At 59.4% G+C, this 20238-nt stretch overlaps 5 protein-coding genes across 5 annotated transcripts; 1 reads left to right on the plus strand and 4 right to left on the minus strand.

The window, feature by feature from the left end:
* Positions 1–31: 31 nt before the first annotated feature.
* B0T15DRAFT_500426 (TRAPP II complex) lies at positions 32–5014 on the minus strand. Its single transcript, XM_062867369.1, has 2 exons — positions 4603–5014; positions 32–4546 (listed from the first exon to the last, which is right to left on the minus strand). The coding sequence occupies exons 1-2, from the start codon at positions 4766–4768 to the stop codon at positions 342–344; spliced, it is 4371 nt and encodes a 1456-aa protein (XP_062724421.1). The 5' UTR covers positions 4769–5014; the 3' UTR covers positions 32–341.
* A 273-nt stretch (positions 5015–5287) lies between these two features.
* B0T15DRAFT_411278 (uncharacterized protein) lies at positions 5288–7223 on the minus strand. Its single transcript, XM_062865391.1, has 3 exons — positions 6833–7223; positions 6391–6714; positions 5288–6317 (listed from the first exon to the last, which is right to left on the minus strand). The coding sequence occupies exons 1-3, from the start codon at positions 6900–6902 to the stop codon at positions 5575–5577; spliced, it is 1137 nt and encodes a 378-aa protein (XP_062724422.1). The 5' UTR covers positions 6903–7223; the 3' UTR covers positions 5288–5574.
* Positions 7224–8393: 1170 nt separating this feature from the next.
* Positions 8394–10073, plus strand: B0T15DRAFT_113469 (phosphoserine aminotransferase-like protein). Its single transcript, XM_062861534.1, has 3 exons — positions 8394–9451; positions 9526–9718; positions 9773–10073. Exons 1-3 carry the CDS (start codon positions 8532–8534, stop codon positions 9947–9949), a joined length of 1290 nt encoding a protein of 429 aa, XP_062724423.1. The 5' UTR covers positions 8394–8531; the 3' UTR covers positions 9950–10073.
* B0T15DRAFT_113461 (uncharacterized protein) lies at positions 10060–12677 on the minus strand. Its single transcript, XM_062861533.1, has 5 exons — positions 12108–12677; positions 11835–11998; positions 11579–11731; positions 11283–11500; positions 10060–11193 (listed from the first exon to the last, which is right to left on the minus strand). Exons 1-5 carry the CDS (start codon positions 12593–12595, stop codon positions 10198–10200), a joined length of 2019 nt encoding a protein of 672 aa, XP_062724424.1. The 5' UTR covers positions 12596–12677; the 3' UTR covers positions 10060–10197.
* Positions 12678–13479: 802 nt separating this feature from the next.
* On the minus strand, positions 13480–19006 carry B0T15DRAFT_392607 (uncharacterized protein; the record flags this gene model as incomplete). Its single annotated transcript, XM_062864644.1, has 2 exons — positions 13480–15266; positions 15334–19006. 2 exons carry the CDS (start codon positions 19004–19006, stop codon positions 13480–13482), a joined length of 5460 nt encoding a protein of 1819 aa, XP_062724425.1.
* Positions 19007–20238: the final 1232 nt, after the last annotated feature.

Below are 20238 nucleotides of genomic sequence, written 5' to 3' on the forward strand. Positions count from 1 at the left end.
TGATATGAGAGAGAAGTGGCAATAGGTTGTCGAGCCTTTTCATCTACTGTGTAAAAGAGCAAAAAGCATAAGCCGGTCTTTGCCGTCCTCATAGACAACCCTAACCCCGGACCTAACGTTCCTCTCCCCATAGTACTCAACATAGTTTACCTACCTGATTCAACACCGGATGAAACAAACAGGGGCCGAGCTGTGGAATAACATCACTCAATGAGCATTGTAATTCAAGGCAGTCCCGTCGGATGCATTATCCAACCAACCCCAACCAATGCATGAATTATACTCATTCAAACACACTCGCCCCTCTCCCATCCATACAAACCCTAAACCCCGTCCTCTCTCTAGCCCACCCGATCTCTAACAACCAACCGACAAGGCCGCCTGGCATGCCACACCCTGCGCTCCCTCTTGCCGAGCGCGGCACCCAAGATCATAACCTGCGCCTCGGCCTCGGACTTGCCGCCCTTACGCCTGGCCTCCTCCTCCTTCTCCCTCTCCTCCCTCGCCCGCTCGTCCGGATCGACCCATAACCTGGTCTCCTCCACGCTCGCCGCAATCTCAAACTCGCCCCTGCACAGCGCCGTGATGCCCATGGCCACCTCCTCCGTGCCGCCGTTCCCGGGCAGCAGGGGTAGCGCCTGCTGCAGGTTGCCGTTCCACGCGAACTTGGCCATCTTGCGCGTGAAGTCGAGAGACACGTTGAACGGCCGGTGGCACAGCGCCGGCGTGAGCCGGAGCAGGGGGTAGACGGGGCGCGCGGAGCGGTTGGTCACGCGCACGCGCAACTGGAGGAACTCGTCAACGGCGACCAGGTATCGGCCCGAGTCATTGCCGCCACTGCTCAGGGCCTCGCCTGTGGCCGGGTCCACCACGGCGAGGTCGATGTCGACATCGTCGATCTTGATGGCTTCGATCATGCGGGCAGTGAGCCGTACGGCGCGCACCTCGATCTCGCCGGATCGCCGGTGGTGGTGGTTGCCGGAGGGGGCGGTACGCCATGTGGCGCTCAGCGTGTCGAGGACCTTCTCGCGGTACCAGAAGGCTTCGCGGCTGGCGCGCTCAACCTCCGGCGAGATCTTGGTGCTGACGACGAACTGGCGCTGGCGGGCTGGGTTGAGGGCCGGTATGAAGGCGTGTGGGTCTTCGAGGTAGACGCGCCTGATGGGAAGGACGAGCCGGGAGGTGTTGCCAGGCAGGATTTGCTCCTCGACTTGCGCACCGTCGGAAGACGTGAGGGTAATGGCCATTTGGCTTGGCCAGGAATTACGGAGGTCGAGGAGCAAAAGGCAGTGAGTGTCTGGTGTGAGTTCAGACGACGGATCTGTCTGATGGCGGGTGACGCGGGACCACAGTGGCGCAGGGATGCTGCTGGTGAGCGGGAGCACATCCACCCGCGTGATCTCGACGCTGGCGTTGACAGTGACGGTGAGTTCCATCGACACTTGGCGCGTGTAGAACTTCTCAGCCACCTCATCGTGCGGCATACCAAGGTGCGCGTAGTCCACCTGGATGAGCCCGTGCGTAAGACCCGGTCTCCCAAGGATCTCGAAGTCAAAGGTAGCCGTTCCACCTGGAGGAATAAACCGCTTGCTATTATCACGGTTCCGCAGCCGAAGCGGGTGTTTCTTAGCAAGCACGAGCTCGTACTCGTAGAGTTCGGAAGCCGTTGCATCGCGGTTGTTCAGCGCCAACTGTAAGGGCTCCTGGGTCGAGTCTTTGAAGGAGAAGAGCAAGAAATCCACGGGTGTTGTGGGAGAGAGGTTCTGTAGCGTGACCGAGAAGCATTGCCGCTCCCCCTCCAGGATCATGACGGACGACTGGGGAAGCGTCGACGACTTCACGACCACGACAGGCTGCGGGGCAATGACGTTGAGCTCGATGTGTTCCGGCTTTAGACGCTGGATAGCTGGTGACACAGCCGCAGCATTTACATCGAGTGCGCCCAGCCCGATCGCCTTGATCCTGACCTCATCCTCAGGTGCCCAGGGATCCGCGAAGATAGGGAACCTTCTCTCCCGGCACCCCCGCACCTTGACCATGGCGCCCGTGACCTTGACTGTGCCTGCACCTTTTGGCGTCCCCGAGATCCTCATGATCTGCGTCCGGTAGGGCCCAATGACGGTAGCCTCCACCGCGGATTCAAATTCAACCCCGTCCGTGTCAAGCCGGATACTCTCCAGCTCGACTTCGATCTCGTACGGGTTCTGGAGAGTCAGTCTAAAGTTCGCCGGTTCGCCGGCTACCAGTGTGCGGTCGACCGTCGCTGTGTCGGGCCGCTTCAAAAAGGGGTTGTAAATAAAGGGGTCAACATCTTGGGAACTCCTGGCTGTCGTTATTCCCGGAAGAACCGTCTTGGCATGATGAACGGGCGTCCTCGTCGGCGGTAGCGCCTCCAGCGTGATGCCTCGGACGAGGAACTCATCCCAGTACTCGGCCGTCAAGGGTCCCATTCCCAAGCGGAGAGACAGATTCGATGTCTTCAGGATGTTGCTGACCAGGCGGGCCTGCTCCTCCCTCGTGATGGAAGGGTAGGCATTTTCCCTTCGCGGGCCAGGGGCAATGCCGCTGCCAGCCGTGCGAAGCAGGTCGCTCGAGTATTTCAATACTCCTGCAAAGTCCGGCAAAGCCTCTGAGAAGTTGATGCAGGCCCGGAGGATGTCGAGTTTGACCCCTTGCATACCAAAGAACCTTGCGGCGGACTGCTTCTGGATCCGCGTCATGACGGCCTCATCACAGTCGTCTTCCGGTTTCCCTGTCGCGTTGCCGGTAACGACTCCGTACGTCTTGAGCAACAGCCCCAGGAAGGGCCCGATGCCGTGCTCGATGTCTCCCTCGGCAAGTTCCAAAGCACCACCGGCCCCTTCCCGAGCACTGGCGCCGTTGAGTCCGGCCAGCCCCGCAGCCGGATGGATGCCAACATCAGCCGCGCCTCTCGTGCGGGCCTCGACTAAGCCGCCCACGAGGACCGAGACCACTTCCCTAATAACCATGGCCTTCTTCCTCTGAAAGCCGAGATGCCCCAGCAGCGACGCTATCCCGCTGAGGATGACGACTCGGTCGATGGTGGTAAGGAGCTCGGAGGAGGATGCCGGAAACGCTCTGAACAGCGTCGTGACGATCTGCGTCCGGGTAGGCTGGATGTTGAAGCGAGGCGACGTGGTAAGTGGTGTCTTTGGTGGACGACCAAAGACAATCATGTCCAAAGACTCGGGACAGAGCCTACCATTGGCGGTGTGTATGGCGGCCTGCATCCTACAGAACCTGATGATGGTCTCGGAAAAGGGCAGAGGGGGTAAGTGCTCGGCCGATATTCTCGAGTAGAGGCCGGTGATGCGATCGAGCAATTCCGGCATGTGCACCTGGAGGTTCCGCAGCCATCGAGGTTGGTTTGAATCTCGCGCTTCGGCTTCCTGGATCGCAGTAGCGATGCTCGAACTCTTGTCGTGCGGCGGAAGCATCACGGTGGGGACCTGAAACTCGATACCTGCCCAGCCCAGCAGCAAGAGGCAGACGAGGGCCAGCTCTAGGGCTTTCCCGTGCCAGAGATGGTCATTAATCGACTTTGCCACAGTTGCTGCATCGGCGAGCTCCTTGAGCGCGTTGCTCCACAGGCCAGCCTGGAGATAGAGCGATCCAACTACGACCTGGACCCGGCACCTTCCCTTGCTCCGCCACCGGTCGTTGAGACCGCCGGAGCCAAAGCCTTGAACCGAGACGCGGTCTTGGCTTTGCGTTCTAAACCCGTCAACCACATCCGGTCTTGAATGGCCGCTCTGTTCGGGGCTCGTTGGGGCTTCCATGGGCCCAATGATGCTATCGAAGGTGGAGGGCGGCGATGGGAGAGGCTTGTTGCTGCTGAGAGGTGTTGAGGGCCGAAGTGGAGTGGAGCTGGAACTAGTCGAGGTAAACGGTTGCCCCTTTGAGTTGACTACGGGCGGCATGGACATGCGCGCGTGGTGGCCCCTGTCCGGTAATCCACTTGTAGAACTCGACCGGTTCACGGGCAACGAGAACTGCGAGTTTCGCCTAGAGAAGGCGGCAGTCTCTTCGGCGCCGTGCTGACGGGCTGAAGACTGTCCTGGAGAGTCTATGAAAGACATACCCTCGTAGGACTTGGCCAGAGTGGTCATCTCGGCCAGGATCAGGGCGGAGATGTCGCACATGACCGTCTTCATCGTGGTTCGCTTGAGCTGTTCGGGAGGGGGGATGGTAATGATGCCCTCGGGTATCGGCACGGGCTCTTCATTGGCCGGTTGGTAGTCGAATATTAACACCTGGTGGGCCAGAACCTTGGGGTACCGATCTCTCAGATCCTCCAGGTCCTGGTACAGTGTCCGGATGTTTGCTTCCTCGACAGTCTTGCCACTTGAGTGCCTCTTGCTAAAGACAACGTTGGGCAGTTCAGCTCCGTCCGCCACGGCGATTACGGCGAGAGGCTCGCGGAAGAGATCGAACGGCGAGAGGGAGAGGTGCGACGGCGGCGGATGATGCGTCATGAGGTCGTAGAACATGGCGCCGTCCGGGAATGCGAGGGGCGAGAACATGTCTACATATTGGACGGTCAGCAAAGGCGTCGAGGGCGGCTTACGACGGACCCCTTACTCCTGTGTGGACGGCCATCGGGGCTGACATCGCGGAGGAAGACGACACTCTCGGCATTGAGGCGGTCGACGAAGGCGGTGAAGCGCTCGTGTTTGATGTGGCCGATGGGCAGGACCAATGCTCTGACCCTCGCCGGGGCGACGGGCAGAAGAGGGTCGAGAATCATCGTTGGCCGCCGTTCATCTCCGACGAGTCGAAGTCGCGCTAGGAATCAGGGAGAGACGGTCAAATCAGGGGCAGGAACATGTTGACCGCAAGCGGCAGCGCTGCTTCCAAAGACGCGCCCACTGCCTTTTCTGTATGAACCGAATGTCCCCAGTGCCGCAGGTGCCGGTTCGAGTGCGAGGGCGCAGCGCCGCTTTGTTTCAACCCTGTGATGCGTGATAAGAGTGTCCGTGCAACGTGAGATGTCGAAGTTTCCCAAATTCGGCCTCAGAGATCGGTGACGGCGAATTGGCCCTGCAGCTGCCGCCTGCGCGGTCTGGGGCAGGCTCGGGTCTCGGGACGAAGCTATGACCACTCAGGGCTATGATTGGTGTGCTGCTTCCCCCCGGCCAAAAGATCCAGGAACCCCTGCGCTCCTGTATGTAAGTCTACACAGTAGGTTCACATGTACCTTACCTGCCTTATGTATTGTGGCTTAACACCGGCCGGCCTCAAACTACCTTATTAGGCAGGGCTGGGTGCAATCATAGAACTTCGGTTAATAAGGTACCTAGGTAGGTAGCTAAAAATCCCATTAGTCTGACCTCGGCTCCAGGCTACGAACCGTCATAATTCCATACTATTCCAGTACGTTCAACAATATATGTACGGCTAGTAGAATATGGTATCAAGCACTGGCACCCGAGCTGCACCTTTTTCTCAACCAGAACCCACGTAATAACCTCTGCTCCGCATATGATGAACCGTCTCCGGTTCCTAGATCTCAGCATATCTGGTACATCTCTCATGCAATGACCCCATTAGCCTTCAACTTATTCCCGACACAGAACCCTGGGCAGCAGCCTCAATCGTTGACCCTCCCTGCCTGGCCTCGGCATTGAGCTCGCTCTCAAAGATATCCACGGCCAGGCTAGCCTCGACGAAATCTTCTAGCTCCTCCGTCACCGTCTTGAGCTTCTCCTTGACCGCCACGGCGCCCTCGAAGCCCACGATATGCCTCGCCGGCGGGTTCTCATGCCCCCCAATGGCCGTCAGTGCATGCACCGTCTCCATAACCAACTTGTCGTAGGCCGCCGCCGGCAGGCGCGGGTAGCGATACTGGATCTCACTCTCGGACGGCTCAATGGCGGTCTCAGGGTTGGCATTGAGCACGTTGCTAAGCATCTCGCGCATGCTGGGCGCCGGGCTGATCTCGGCGTCGTAGAATGGTAGCTGTGGGGCGAAGATGACCTTGTTGGTCAGGGTCTGGATCTCCTTGTTGGGCTGCACGATGGTGATTTTTATGTTAAAAGGAGCAATCTCGTACGCGAGGGAGTCGCAGTAACCCTCGAGGGCCCATGTGGCGGCCGAGTACATGGGCATGCAGGGCGTGGCGATGTGGCCGCCGATGCTGGTCAGAATCATGATGTGCCCCGTGTGCTGGGCGCGCAGCTGGGGCAGCGCGGCTTTGATGAAGTTGATCTGGGAGAAGAAGATGGTGTCGAACTGGTCGCGCACGAGGTTGCGGGTCGCCGGCGTTGCCGAGAGCTCTTCGACGGTGCCGATGACGGCTGTGGCAACGAGCGATTAGCGATCTTGGATCGATGATCCATCTCTTGTAAGACTTCGGTGAACTCGACTCACCCTCGAACTTGCACAGGAGCAAAATGTCTATCCTGCCAAACACCTGCACGGCCTCGGCGACAGCGGCACCGCACTGGCCCATGGCGCGGCCGTCGCAGCGGATGGTGCGGATGCGGTCCTTCCATCCCTCGCGGTCCTTGCGCGTGCTCTTGCATTCGTTGACCAGCTCGCGGAACTCGGCGCTCCGCTCCTCATCCTCAATCTCGGCGGGCGGCAAGCAGGCCACCACGTAGTCGCCGTGCGCCAGCAGCAGCCGGATCAGCCGGATGCACAAAGGCGAGAGCGATGAAGTGAGGAACCACGTGCGCGGCGAGTTGTGTGTCGCTGCGCCGTCCATTAGTAGGTGCCGGGTACCGGGAAGGGAGAGGGAGCAACAAGGAGTGGGGCCGGGGTTGAGGGGTGGGCGTGTGGCACGGGAAGGATGTAGATGGGAATCGCTTACGGAATGAAGCCGCTGGTGTCGAGTGCGCGTGTCGAGACGGCCCAGCTTCTGCCGTTCTTCTCTCGGCCATAGGTGCTGCCCGTGATGGAATAATAAGCGATCTGGCCGGCAGACCTGTAGACGCTGGTAGTTCCTCGACAGTCAGTCAGCTCCGTTGCGCGGCTCGATTGCACACTATCCGAAGCGCGCTCCGACGGGCCGTTATGTCATAGCACTGGGCTGCAGTGAATATCCCCCAGTGGACGAAAGTGAGACGAAAACAGCTGCTGCATTACATGGGGCAATGTTCGGTGAAGAATCTTGTGACGGCGATTTGTCTATCATTTAAGCATCGAGAGAGAGCATTCATGGATATCCAAGGTGAAGACCACCGAGATGTCGGGGACAGGGTCACTTATACACTGAGGCTGCGGTTGGCGTTAGTGGATATCCTTGCTCCTTAGCGCCTGCGATTCTCTCCCAACCGTTAACGTTAGGCCCAGCAAACTCACCTAGTCATTACGGTAGGATGCCCGGCAGATTGATCGGCCGAGGCCTGAGAGTCGGACAAAAGTCCGGTAGGCTGCCGAACTCAGCCAAGAAGGTGAGCGTGTCTGCCTTTAGCCTTGAGATCCAGGCAAACCCAAAAGATTTTGACTCCTTCAGGGAAGGGAGGGGATGTCGACGAGGCGAAAGTGAGCGCAGGAACACTCTGAACAGGAAATGCCCGTCTCCACCACCCAAACATGCGTGCATCTCTTAGTCAATGAACCAATACCGCACCACTCTTCTCGCGGACTCGAGGGTGATGGCTAGCGGTCGATTTATCGTGCGAGACATGACTTATGTTCCAGAGCCAACACAAGTCTCGGCTGTCAGATATAACCTCCGACTTACCGCGCCCGTCCCATCAGTTGCCCTGCCCCACCAAATGAGAGACAAAAGAACTTGAAGAGTTAGAGACCATCCTGCGTCTTCAACAACCAAAGGTGTCAGATAGGATAAAAGAGACAGGGGAATCTACCTATTCTTCCTTCTCGCCCTAGCCTATGCGGAATTCAGGAACCTCGACCCGGAGCTGGCACCTACTAGCCACCAGATGTTTTGGGGCCGGGAGTCGGGACGAATTCCTAGCCCGCTCGCCTCACAGCTGCATGGTCCCACCTCCCACGCATTCGGCATGCCGGACCCCACGGAGCGGCACCTTATAACCCCTGTTAAAATTCGCAGAAAAAGGCTGGGGAAGTCCCGTGTTGAGTCACGTCATTTGCAGCGGCGGCTTGCCGACACCGGGGAGCGGGAGACGCATCGGTTCTCACCTTTTCCCACCCGCTCCGATTCGGGCCATGCGCCCATTGGTCAGTTGGTCCATTGGATAGGAGAAGGGGGCGGCAGCATGGAAGTTCCCGGGCCCTGCGGGGTCCACACCCAGACGACTCATTGAGCCATGAACGAGGGTCCGCGACATCTGAGAACATCTGAGTCAGAAACGGGATTGTGCGAGTCTTTTGACAGTTGGTTGACTCAAAGGTTGAGTAGTGGGACGTGTTATAAAAGGAAGGCCAAGGGGAAGACTTAAGGGAAAGCCAACAACACTCTCTAGCCTCCAGCAAGAGAGAGAGAGAGAGAGAGAGAGAGAGAGAGAGAGAGAGAGAGAGAGAGAGAGAGAGAGAGAGAGAGAGAGAGAGAGAGAGAGAGAGAGAGTTAAAAAAGCAGCAAAATGCCTACTCGTGCCGAGATCACCTACTTCGGCGCCGGCCCGGCCGCCCTGCCGACCGATGTGCTCGAGACGGCCGCGCAGGCGCTCCTGGACTACAACGGCACGGGCCTGGGCATCGCCGAGCACAGCCACCGCTCGGAGCTGGCCACCAGCATCATCAACGAGGCCAAGGCCGACCTCGCCAGCTACCTGGACATCCCCGTCGCCGACTACGAGGTGGTCTTCATGCAGGCCGGCGGGACCGGCGAGTTTGCGGCGTCCGTCTACAACCTGGTGGGCGCCTGGGTGGCCCGTCAACACGCCGCCGTCGTCCGGGAGCTCGGGGGAGCCGGCGCGGCCGACGACGCCGTGGTGGCTGCCCTACGCGCACGCGTCGAGCAGGACCTCAAGCTCGACTACGTTATTACGGGCAGCTGGTCGCTGAAGGCCTACCAGGAAGCCGTGCGCCTGCTCGGGCCGGAGTACGTCAACGTCGCGGCCGACGCGCGCACCATCAACGACGGCAAGTTCGGCAAGATCCCCGACCAGAGCACCTGGAAGCTGAGCAAGGACGCCGCGCTGGTCTACTACTGCGACAACGAGACGGTCGACGGCGTCGAGTTTCCGGAGTTCCCGTCGGTGCTGGCGCCGAAGGCAGGCGCGGAGGGCGGCCCCGTCGTGGTGGCCGACATGTCGAGCAACATCCTGTCGAGGCGGGTGCCCATCAGCAACTACTCGCTGCTCTTCTTTGGCGCGCAGAAGAACCTGGGCTGCACGGGCGTGACGGTCGCGGTTGTCAAGAAGAGCCTGCTGCCGCCGACGACGACGCAGCCGAGCCCGGCGCTGATGCGGAAGCTGGGCCTGCCAATCCCGCCGATTATGCTGCAGTATGAGACGATCGCCAAGAATAACAGCTTGTACAACACGCTGAGCATTTTTGAGTAAGTCCCTTTTTTCTAGACAGGGCTGTTCAAGTAAGGAGGGAAAAGATGGACTAACACGTTGGCGCTCCCAGTGTGTACATCGCCGGGCAGGTGCTCAAGAAGCTGCTACGGACCTTCCCGGACAAGGTGGATGGCCAGCAGGCGGTAGCGGAGAAGAAGGCAAGCATCCTCTATGCCGCCCTCGAAGCGCACCCAGAGGTGTACCGGATCGTGCCGGACAAGTCAGTGCGGTCGAGGATGAACATCTGCTTCCGTGTGACCAAGGTGAGTAGCGTGCATCAGGACTTGATATGAACGACACAACCCTAACATCAATAGAATGGCAACGTCGACGAGGCCGAGAAGGCCTTCCTCAAGGAGGCGACCAGCCAAGGGCTAACAGGCCTCAAGGGGCACCGCAGCGTTGGCGGGATCCGGGCGAGCAACTACAACTCGATCCCGCTCGAGGGGGCAGAGAGGCTGGCTAGATTTATTGAGGCGTTTGCCAAAGCGTAAGGTACCTAAGCCATACCCTTTTGGCAGGACGGTACGATACCGGCGGGCGAGATGCCATTCTCACAGCACAGGGAAAAGGACCTACAGTTTTTCAACAAAGCGGATTTTGCATATACCACGATTAAATTGCAGTGCTCTTTCTCGTTCAACGCTTGAGCCAACCGAAAAAAGCATACCGTTCTCTTCATTTTCAACACGTACGCCTCATAGAGTTTGCCCCTTTCAGCAAACCACAGCCTTCCCGTCCCTCACTTTGCACCCTCCATCTCCTCCTTCAACCAACCCGGAATCTCGGGCGCTCGATCCCAGCCGCTGAGATACTCCTCCTTCCTCACGCCCGGCCCACTCGGCTTGGCGTAGATGCCCGTCACATACCACACACTCTCCCCCCTCTTCACCGTCCCCTGCAGGGTCGGGATCGTCGTGCGACTCTCGACCAGATTCGAGTTCGGGTCCGCATTCACCAGATTCGCCATCCTTCTTGCCACGCTCTTCCCCTCCAGCGCCTTGATCCCCACGGCGCCCGCCTTCAGCGACACAGCAAAGGCGCCCTCGGCGCCCTCGGCCCACGCCTCGGGCGTGGCCAGGTCATAGTTCCCGATCAGCTTGGGCCGCGTGCCCTCGCACTTCGCCTCGTCGTAGAGATCGAGGTACCGCCCGTCGGCGCGGCGCTGGTTGCTGATGGCAAAGGACCCGTCGGCGGTCATGACGTCGCGGCCCTCGGCACGGATGTGGTGGGCGCGGAGGTGCCAGTTGGGCGTGGCGGGCTGGGGCGGGATGAGGTAGGTTGTGACGTGCACGTCCGGGAAGGGGGACCAGCGCGAGACCAGGACGGGAACGCCGCCGCGAGCCTGGAGGGAGGATTCCGAGAGGCGCCGGGTCTTCCAGTACTCCCCGCCGTCGTCGGACAGGCCCAGCTGCGAGGCGAGCGCATACTGCTCGAGCGTGAAGAGGCCCGGCGGCACCGAGTAGCCGTAGGCGGAGGAATAGGCGAAGGCGCCGTACTTGGCGTGCGTGCCCTTCATCGGGTAGGAGCAGGCCTGGCCCGATGAGAGCAGCATGCAGTGGCCGCCGAGGTTGCTCATGATATGTCCCGGGTGCGGGAGCGCCTTGACCTTGGGCAGCACGTCCCAGTGGTTCTCCTCCGGGGCCGTCCAGAAGGGGTGCGTCTCCGGCACGGCGAGGCAGATGAAGGCCAGGCAGGCCCAGTACGGACTCCCTGGGCTGTTGTAGTTCTCGGCCATCTAAGTACCATCATCTGTCTGTGAGCATCTTCCCATCGTCCATCATCCAGCAACATTCTGGAGAAAACTGTGTCTGTCCTGGTACTTACATACATATTTGGGTACGAGTACCCAATGGTCAGGGTGCCGCTGGAACTCCACATGTCGTGCTGCGTCTGCCACCAGCGCAGATGGCGCATCACGATGCCCTTGACCATGCCCCAGGTCAGCGGCGCCGGCAGCTCGACGTCGGCGTAGGCGAGCGCGCCCCAGAACGAGACCATGGCGAAGCGGTAGCCGACGCTGCGGCCGAAGGGGATGGCCCGTCCTGCGCAGATTTATTATCAGCTTTTCTCCGTTTTCTTTTTTTTATTTCTTTCCTTATAGTATTGTTACTCTTCCTTACCTTCCTCGTCGTAGTAGTGAGCCAGATCAAGCGCCGCCATCTGCGCCCGCCTCCTGAACTCTGCCGCGCGCTCGGGCTCGTCCTCCCCGGCGAGCTTGGCGTAGAGCAGCTGGAGGAAGTGGATGGCAAAGCTGGACGAGTAGTAGTCCATCTCTGGCCGTCCATCATTAGCAGGGCCCGTCTCGTCAAGCAATTATTGGGCGAGGTAAAAGAAAAGAAAGAAGAAAGAAATGCAGGGGGCAAGGGGCAAACCCACGATGAATCCCCTCGGGCCCGTCATTCGACCAGCCCTCCCCGCGGTAGAAGGTATTCAGATGCTCGATATCCGCATCCAGCCGCTCCTGCGAGAACTTTCCGCCGTTCTTCTTCAGGCCCAGGTTCGCAAACACGCGGAACCAGAGCCAGTTCGTATTCGGCATGCTGGTCGTCACATGCATTAGCAACGAACTTGAAGAGAAAAGAAAAGAAAACAGATAAAAGAAGAGGAACAAAAAAGAAAAGAAAAAAGGAAAGAAAAACCAGAACTGACTTCTTCTCATTAATACTATTCCCCAACCACCCCTCCACGTTCCCCCTCTCGCGCTCACTCAACCCTGCCCAGATCTGCGGCGTCACGGCCAGCGCAAAGCCCAGGGGACACATCTCCACCATCCGCTGGTCATTGTCCCTCGGATAGCCCCAGTACTCCGGGCTGTCCGGGTCGGTGCCGGCGCGGATGCCGTCGATCCACCACTGCGTGCCGCGATAGCTGCCGCCGCCGGCCAGCAGACAGGCCAGGCCCCACAGCGGGCGGCAGAAGCCCTCGACCTCGGATGCCGTCTGGTCGAAGCGCACCGCCGTCGCCCCCGGGCAGCGCACGCGCGCCTGGAGCGGCGAGAAGAAGGGCTCGAGCGGGTCGAGCAGCGTGCGCAGCAGCTCTTGCACCGACGTCCGGTCCGTGAGCGAGACCGTCGAGAAGGGGTGCGCCGAGGAGTAGCCCAGGACCAGGCCTTGGCTGGGCGGGTGTTGGGAGGCCATGGGTGCTGTCGGGGTGTAAGTCAGGCTGGGTGGGTTGCGACGTAAGTACTCCTAGTAGTACTGCCCTTGAGGGACAGAGTCAAACGCAAAGATATAACCAACGAACGAAGGGGAAAAACATGAGTTGAACAAAATACGTATATACATATACACATATATATACTATCATAAGAACATCTCCGTCTGACACAGCCAATCCCATATTTCTCCGTCTTCCCAAGCCCGCCGTCCCGAACTAACACCCCATGGTGGAGCCGCCCGCTTCGGGGATAATGAGGGGTTTGCCGTTCCTTCGGGCCTTCGTCCGATCTCCCCCTCATCCCATCGTAATAAGGGTGGGGGTAACGGTTCGCGGCTAATGTCATTTGTGCCGCTTCTACGGACGTACATACTAGTCTTGTAACATCCGCTGGGGTGTGAAGCGTGAAGGTGACAGATGCCGGTGTTGCATCCCTGGCTTCGACTTTGAACTAAATACGTAGGTAGGTAGGGGATTGATGTGGAACCTGGGGAAGGGCAACTCATCGGAACATCCCACGGGCGGCAGCCAGCTGACTGATATTCAAGTTGGATTGTAACCTAGCTGATCCGCTAAACATTGAACCGATTGCCTAGCAGCCTCCATCCATAGATACATGGCTCGATACCCGCGCCCCTTGCCTTATTCCAAATAAAATGCCTAATGTGCCGGACAACGCGCCATGCCTTCCTTGCCTCAAAATGCCACGCCACCCATTTCTTTCCTCCACAGGAGCTCAGAACCTGAGCCCACGACGGCCGTACCCCTCTTTCCTCTACAGAAAGAACCCAAGTAAACATTACGTACAGTATAAGCCTGGGTATCCTTCCCGCTTGTAACACGGCCCGTACTCTTTCAGAGCAACTCAACTCCCACCATTCACAGCCAGCCCTTCCCCGTCCACGGGCACAGGCACGGGCACGGGCATCTCAACCCCGGCCGCCGCCGCGGCAGCAGCCATCTCTTCCAACCCGGGTGTAGGCGGCACCTCGCCGTCTCCAACACCACTACCGTGAGTGCCAACACCAGCAGCGACCGAGCTCTCTCTGCTGACACTCGTCCCGCCGCCGTTCCTGTCGTCATTACTCGCGCTCGACTGCGCCAGCTCGCGCCGCCGCCTCCGCATCCTCCGCTCCTCGTCCGCCGTCTGCCGCCTCGACCGCCGCAGGTTCTCCCTCTTCTCCGCGTCGGCCGGGTCGTCGGTCCCGTCCGCGCCGCTGCGCATGCCCTGCAGGAGCAGCGCCGCACGCTGTGCGACGTCGTCCTCTTCGCCTCCCGCGGCGTTTCCGCCTTCAGCAGGCTGATGATTCGCCGTTGCGGTGGGGCTGAGGAGGTCTGATTTCGCCTTGTCACCGTCTCCCTCTCCGTTACCCGCCGCGGCGGCAGACGCCCCTCCTTCTGAGGCGGCGCTCTGGACACCTTGCAAGCCCGTCTCGACCGACGGTAGCTGGTCGAGGTCGGGCATCTTCTGGCCCGACGCGATGCGCACCTGGTGCCGGTCCTTCAAGCGAGCACGTCTCCGCCTGTCGCGCTGGTCTCGGGCCTGCGGCGCCGCGGCACGGAGCTTCTCCAGCAGGCTGTCCATGGCGCCGGTGCTGGTTGGCGAGGCCAGGGGGCCCTCGGAGGCGGCCTGTGCTGCCTTGAGCGCAGCATTCTTGCGCTTCATGGACGCCTCGTTCTTGCGCCGTTGCTCCTCGAGCTGCACGTTCTTCTGGTGCGACTTCTTCCACTCGCTGATGAAGAAGGCCAGCTTGGCGAAGAAGTCGCGCCGCGCGTTCTCGTCGGTCGGGTCCTCGCCGTAGAAGGTCATGATGTCCTTGTACGTGCGCATCATCTCCTCCAGGTAGACCTCCATCTGCTCAGCCTTGCGCCGTGCATCCTTCATGCACCGCCCCACGATCTGAGCGACGCGGTCTTGCGGGTGGAACTTCTTGGGGTCCGAGAGGCTGCCCGAGTCGAGCGCCCTCTGCACGTTGTTGATGTTGTCGATGTACTTCTTGGCGTCCGCCTGCAGTTGCTCGATGTTGATCTTTTGCGCCGTCATGACGCCAGATATGTCCTCGATGAAATGCTCCCATTCCGGGTATTGGTTGCGGACGATGCGTTCGACGAGATCGGCCAGTGTCGACTGGTTCTTGTCGTCTTTGACCATGCCCAGCCGGGCAAGCGAAGACAGCTTGAAGCCACGGGCCTGCTTGTTGGGGTCATTCATGTAATTACCGATATCCAAAATGAGGCCGAGGACATTCATCAGGGCCACCGAGTCCCGAAGCGACTCGGACACGGAAACGACGTGGCGCATCTTCTCTGTGATCTCGTCATAGTCGGGCTCGAAGGTGCGTGTCATGGAGAGAGCCCGCATCCTACTCTTCCAGTAGTGCCGTAGTTCAAACGCGGTTTGCAGGTAGATCTGGTCCTGCCTAGTCAGTTCGGATGGGTCTTGCTCCCGGTTCTCCTTATTCGCCTCCGGGCCTGTCCAATCCTTGCTGTACGGCGCCAATTGCTTGGCCGTATTATCAGGGATATTGCAGAGCTCCTCTTTCTGCAGGAAGTCCAGGACCACCGAGTTATCGAGGACTTCGCTGTCGCAGTGAATGATCATCTGCACGACCCTCTCAACAGAATACTGCGAGAACTTGGCCAGGGCGATTTCTGCATACAATTGTGATTAGCACCTGTTCGTAGTCCTTGTGCCCGAACGGACACGGAGTCGACCTACCGAAGGCTTTTCGCAAATCGTTCGAGATGATCTGCTTCTTGTCGTCCTTCTTAGCTCCACCCTGGCCCAGCTGCTTTGTCTCCTTGGCCATGAACAGCTTTTCGACCTCGTCGAGGATACCCTTCCGACTGAGCTCGAGATACTTCTCTTCCCTTTCCTCCACCGACGGCGCGTGTGCGGCCCAATGGGTGGTAAGCGGTGAATCGACCTTCTCCCAGTGGAGCGCCTTGAGCTTCTTCTTCGGCCGGACAATTGACAAACCGAGCGATGGCGATGGCGTGATGTCCACTTGCCGAGACAAGAAATGGCCCGACATTGCACCGGGTAGTGGAGGCGGCGGCGGAGGCATACCCTTGGCTCCGGGCAAAGGCGGCGGCGGCGGTGCCCCGCCCATTGGAGGCGGTGCGCCGGGAAGCCTGCCGGGCATCGGTGGTGGGGGTGGAGGGGCGGGTCCGCCCGCGATCGGGGGTGCCGGAGGTGGCGCACCAGGGAGCTTGCCGCCAGGCGGCGGAGGCGGCGGAGGGGGCGGGAGAGGCGCGCCTGTCGCACCAGGTGCACCAGGGGCCGGGGGAGGCGCTCCTGGAATTTGGCCGGGCAATGGCGGCGGAGGTGGCGGCGGAGGTCCGCCTGAGACTGGCGGAGGTGGAGCAGACGGAGTCGTGTCGGTGACCTCAATCTTGGGTGGTTCGTGTTCGCTCGGCGTAAGAGGAGTCTGCGACTCCAGGCTTGGATGAGAGGGTCCGGTAGTAACACCGTCCCCTTCCTCCGAATCGCTGGCATCGTATTTCTTGACGTTGTCCTGAAGCTCGTTGAACATAGCAGCGGCTTTCTTGGGATCCATAACGGGCCGTTTGAGTTCGACCAGCCGAGGCTTCTCGTAGATGACGCCCTCCTCGTCCTCCGCTGTATCTTCGACCTCTTCTGAGACGCTCCCCGCCGCTTCCCGAGAGCGGACGGGTTTCCTGGGGATGCGTGTCGATCTCTTGACGCTGCCGAGCATACTGTTGGCAAAGTCCCTGGGCGGGCTGCCAGCCCCGAGGCCCCCGTCTCCATAGCCGTCCATCTCCTCCCGCAGGGCGCGCAACCGGTCCGACGGCCCAACGGCTTCGCCCCAGACTTTGCCTTCCAGCTTGTACACCGTCTTTTGACGCTCGAGCTGCATCTGGAGACGCTCCATGAGCCGCTCCCGGTCCAGAATGCCCTGCATGTGGGCCGGGTCGTCGTCGCCCAGTTTTGTCCCCTTGGCCGCATTCGACGCTGCGACGTCCTGTGCATCGCGAAGCATGAGATACAACTCACGCGTCTCGAGCTCGTACCGCTGTGCCTCCTTGGCTCTGAGGGTCTGCAAGTTCTCGAGCTCTGACTTGAGGCCCTCGGCTTGTCTCCTCTGCGCTTCGATGAACCTCGCCTGCTCGTCGATTTGCTTTTGCAGCTTCGCAACCAACCCATCCGCGCCCAATGCCAGTTTCTCCTGAAGCTCATCCCTCTCCGCCAGTGCCGCCTCGGCGATTCGCCGTGTCTCGCTTGCTTCTTCAAAGGCCTGGCGGGCCTCCGAGTCCGTATGCAGCTTGTCGAGCAGGCTCTGCACGGTGAAATTGAGGCTCTGCTTGAGGTCCATATCCGGCAGGCGCCGGTCCATCGCCACGTAGCTCAGCATTGAGTCGACGAGCTGGAACATGCGCAGGCGCTCCTCGCTGTCGTTCTCCCTGATAAGGAGCAGATGCTGCAGAGCCGAGATGAAGTAGTCTTGGGTTCTGGTCCCCTTCAGCCGCTGCTGGATCGCATCTACGATCTGGACCGGATCGTTGAGGTCCCTAACCTCTCCGTCTACGCTGTCCTTGATGCTGCTATTCTCCCGCTCGAGCATGTCCTCATAGTCGATAGCCTCGTTGGTCCGGAACCGCTCAATCTGCTTGTCGATGAGCTCATATTGGAAGGCCTCCATCTTGGTCAACATGCGCTTGATGCCGCACGCTGTGAACTGCGCCCGGATGTGCATACGCATCTGGAGGTCCTTCTCGGGGGCATCGATCAACATGTTGATCAAGATGAGCGTCGCGACGGCGTATTCCATCAACAGGTTCTCCATACCAATACCGCCGCTCCGTACCTCCTCGCTTGCGCCGACAAGGCTGCCCATCTTCCCTCGTCCATCGATAGTGACTTCGACGAGGCGCATCCAGGCATCGAACCGGCCGTTTTCTCCCTGCTGATTCTTGGCTACGTCCATAGCCTCGATCACCTTCAGATGCCCTTTCCCATCGGACCAATGGCAGAGGAAGGTCAAGACTTCGCTGACCAGCTTTCTCGTCGTGAGCCGGGGTGAGACGAGGGACGTGGCTAGGGCCACAAGAACCTGCTGGTGCGCCAGCGCATCGTCTGCCCCGAACTTGTTGTTCATCAATGCCTTGAGGCACTTGACGATATCGTACTCCCGGTCCAGGTTCTTGTCTCCCTTCCCCGACTCTGGCGCCGGACCCATGGCGGTCCTGCGGTTGATCTTCATGAGTACGTTGGTCAGAGCCACTTGGCCCTGGCACTCAATGAAGCGCTTTACCCAGCCGATTTGCTGCGTCCGCAGGTTGACTTCCAGACTGAGAAACCCCTTGCTGTCGAGCGCGTTCTCCATGACCTTGCGGACATACCATTCGGGACTGCCCTCTTCGTCCGGCATCTGAGTGAGGTCGACATTGCTGTACTGGCCAACCTTAGCAGTGTGCCTGCGTTTCTGTTCCCCCTGCCACTCTGTGAGGCGATCCTGGTAGATGAGAGTCCACTTCTTCGCTGCGGGATACGCGATCATTTGGCGTTTAGCTTGATCCGGAAGATTGTGCCATCCACGTTTCTGCATCAACGCCAGGAACATCTGCTCGATCACGTTGTCGTCCTCGGGTTTCGGGAAATAGAAGCCCTCGCTCGTCTGATATCCGGTGGGAAACTTGGTCAGGCGATTATCCCTGGGCGAATGAGGGGACAAGAAGGAGGACTGGGACGAGGCACTAGGTAGTGCTACTTTGGATGAGCGATGGGCTGCGGCCGGATCAAAGTAGGGTCCTCCATTACCTGATACTATGCTTGCATTGTCGCCCGAATTACGCCCTCCGGAGGTCATGTACGAGTTGTATCGGGAATTGAAAGACCCTGACAAGCTGCTGTCTCTGGGCGGGCCCCATTGTTGGTATTGGGCCTGGCGGCCAGTACTAGCCATTGTGACGTTGGCAGAGGGTGGCGGACGTGGTCCGGACATATAAGGGCTGGTGGGGCGAACTGTTGATGGGTCGAAGGTCGGATACTGGTGGAAGTCGCTCGTCGCCTTGTTCAGCTGGTGAGGCAGCGGCTCTCTTCGGCCGGGAACCTGTTCGCCCTGGGGCAGGAAATCAACGGGGACCGGCGAGCGGCCGTCCGTGCTGACGCTCTCATATGGGATCGTCGTTATTACACCGGCCATCATGTTGATGCCGGATCCGGCCGAGCTCGGGCGGTCTAATGATACAACGGATGATTCTCGTCGATGGTGCGAATGGCGCGAATTCACAGAGCTCGCGGCGTCGTTATCGGCGGAGAGGTGCCGGCCGTCATCGCCCGCACTTCGTTTGTCGGCTTTGTTCTTCGATCGGTGGAAGAAGGACGAGGCCTTCCCGCTGGAAGCCCGGGACTTGTCGTAGGAAGACATGGTGTCGGTGGGGGTTACGCGAAGCAGCCGCTTCTCTCAGGGCGGACAACAAGCCGCCTAGGTTTCGTTTCTCAACAATAGCCGGCGAAGACAACTGCCAATCAATGCGTGTGTGAAGCGGGCCGACTCGGGAGCAGTGGTAATTGCCGTCAGTGGACTCGGTGTCTCGAACCCAGTACGCATCGCATCATGTTCATGTAAAGGCGACCAGGGTAGGGGAATGTCAAGTCGCGGCGCCGGGGGTTGTGCTTCTCTGCATAATTCGGGAAATGTTTAGCATGAGGACTGGCCGATAGCGCACTATGATGCTGCGGCATAACGGAAACCGACGGGAACCCTGACATACAGGCTTCAACTTTCCGGCTCCTGTGACGCTGGGACCGTCGACGGGTTGGCCGGTTTATGGAGTTGACAGGGACCGTCTTTCGATCGCGTCGTTCGGGCCAGGTCAAACGCAAATGGCCAACAGCTTTTCGCTTGAATCGCACAGACTTGGCTCCCCGCGGCAGTGCGTGGAGGTGGAGACTGGACCGTAGCAACAAGGGACTGTGAGTTCCGGCTTCGAAAAGGAACGGTCGAGGGGCCCAGGAACTGCCTCCGCGATGTTCTGCAAACCTTCTGGGGTCGGCGGAGCACGCGTGGTGGTGCAATGAATTCAATGCGAGCTGACTCCCTGCGAGATGCATGATCGCAGAATCGATAAGCAGCGAAGACAGGGTGGCAAAGGGGTCCCCGTCTGAAACTGGCTAGCTCCGTTCAGCCCCTCGACCCGTCACCCGTCCGTGGCGTCTTTGACCGACAGGGGTAAATACCGCGGCCTGTGCGCTGCACTAATCCCGACGTGACGACATATTTCGATTCACACACTCGACAGGATCGCAGGACCTGGACGGTTGAAGCACCCACGGAACCTCATATTAAGAGATGCAAATATTGCATTGGGTAGGCTTGCTTCCAGGATACATGTACGGCGAATTCTGCATGCTGGGTGTATGTACAAAACCTCATCTGACATGGACTACCCGTGTATGTAACGCGGTAAATATCGTGTAAAGACGGGCCTTGTTACCTGCAGTGCTCTAGTTATATGTAATGTACTAGCAGTACCTAAGTACCTTATCCGAGCTGGACCTACACAGTCTGTATGGCTTTCATCCTGACAATTGCATCCGAAGTTCCGAACAGACCCCGAACAGCTTGGTGCATCTGTCACCTTGCATGGATGGCCATTT

Source organism: Chaetomium strumarium, assembly GCF_033439665.1.
Source record: "Chaetomium strumarium strain CBS 333.67 chromosome Unknown B0T15scaffold_2, whole genome shotgun sequence".
In the NCBI taxonomy this organism is placed as follows: domain Eukaryota; kingdom Fungi; phylum Ascomycota; class Sordariomycetes; order Sordariales; family Chaetomiaceae; genus Chaetomium; species Chaetomium strumarium.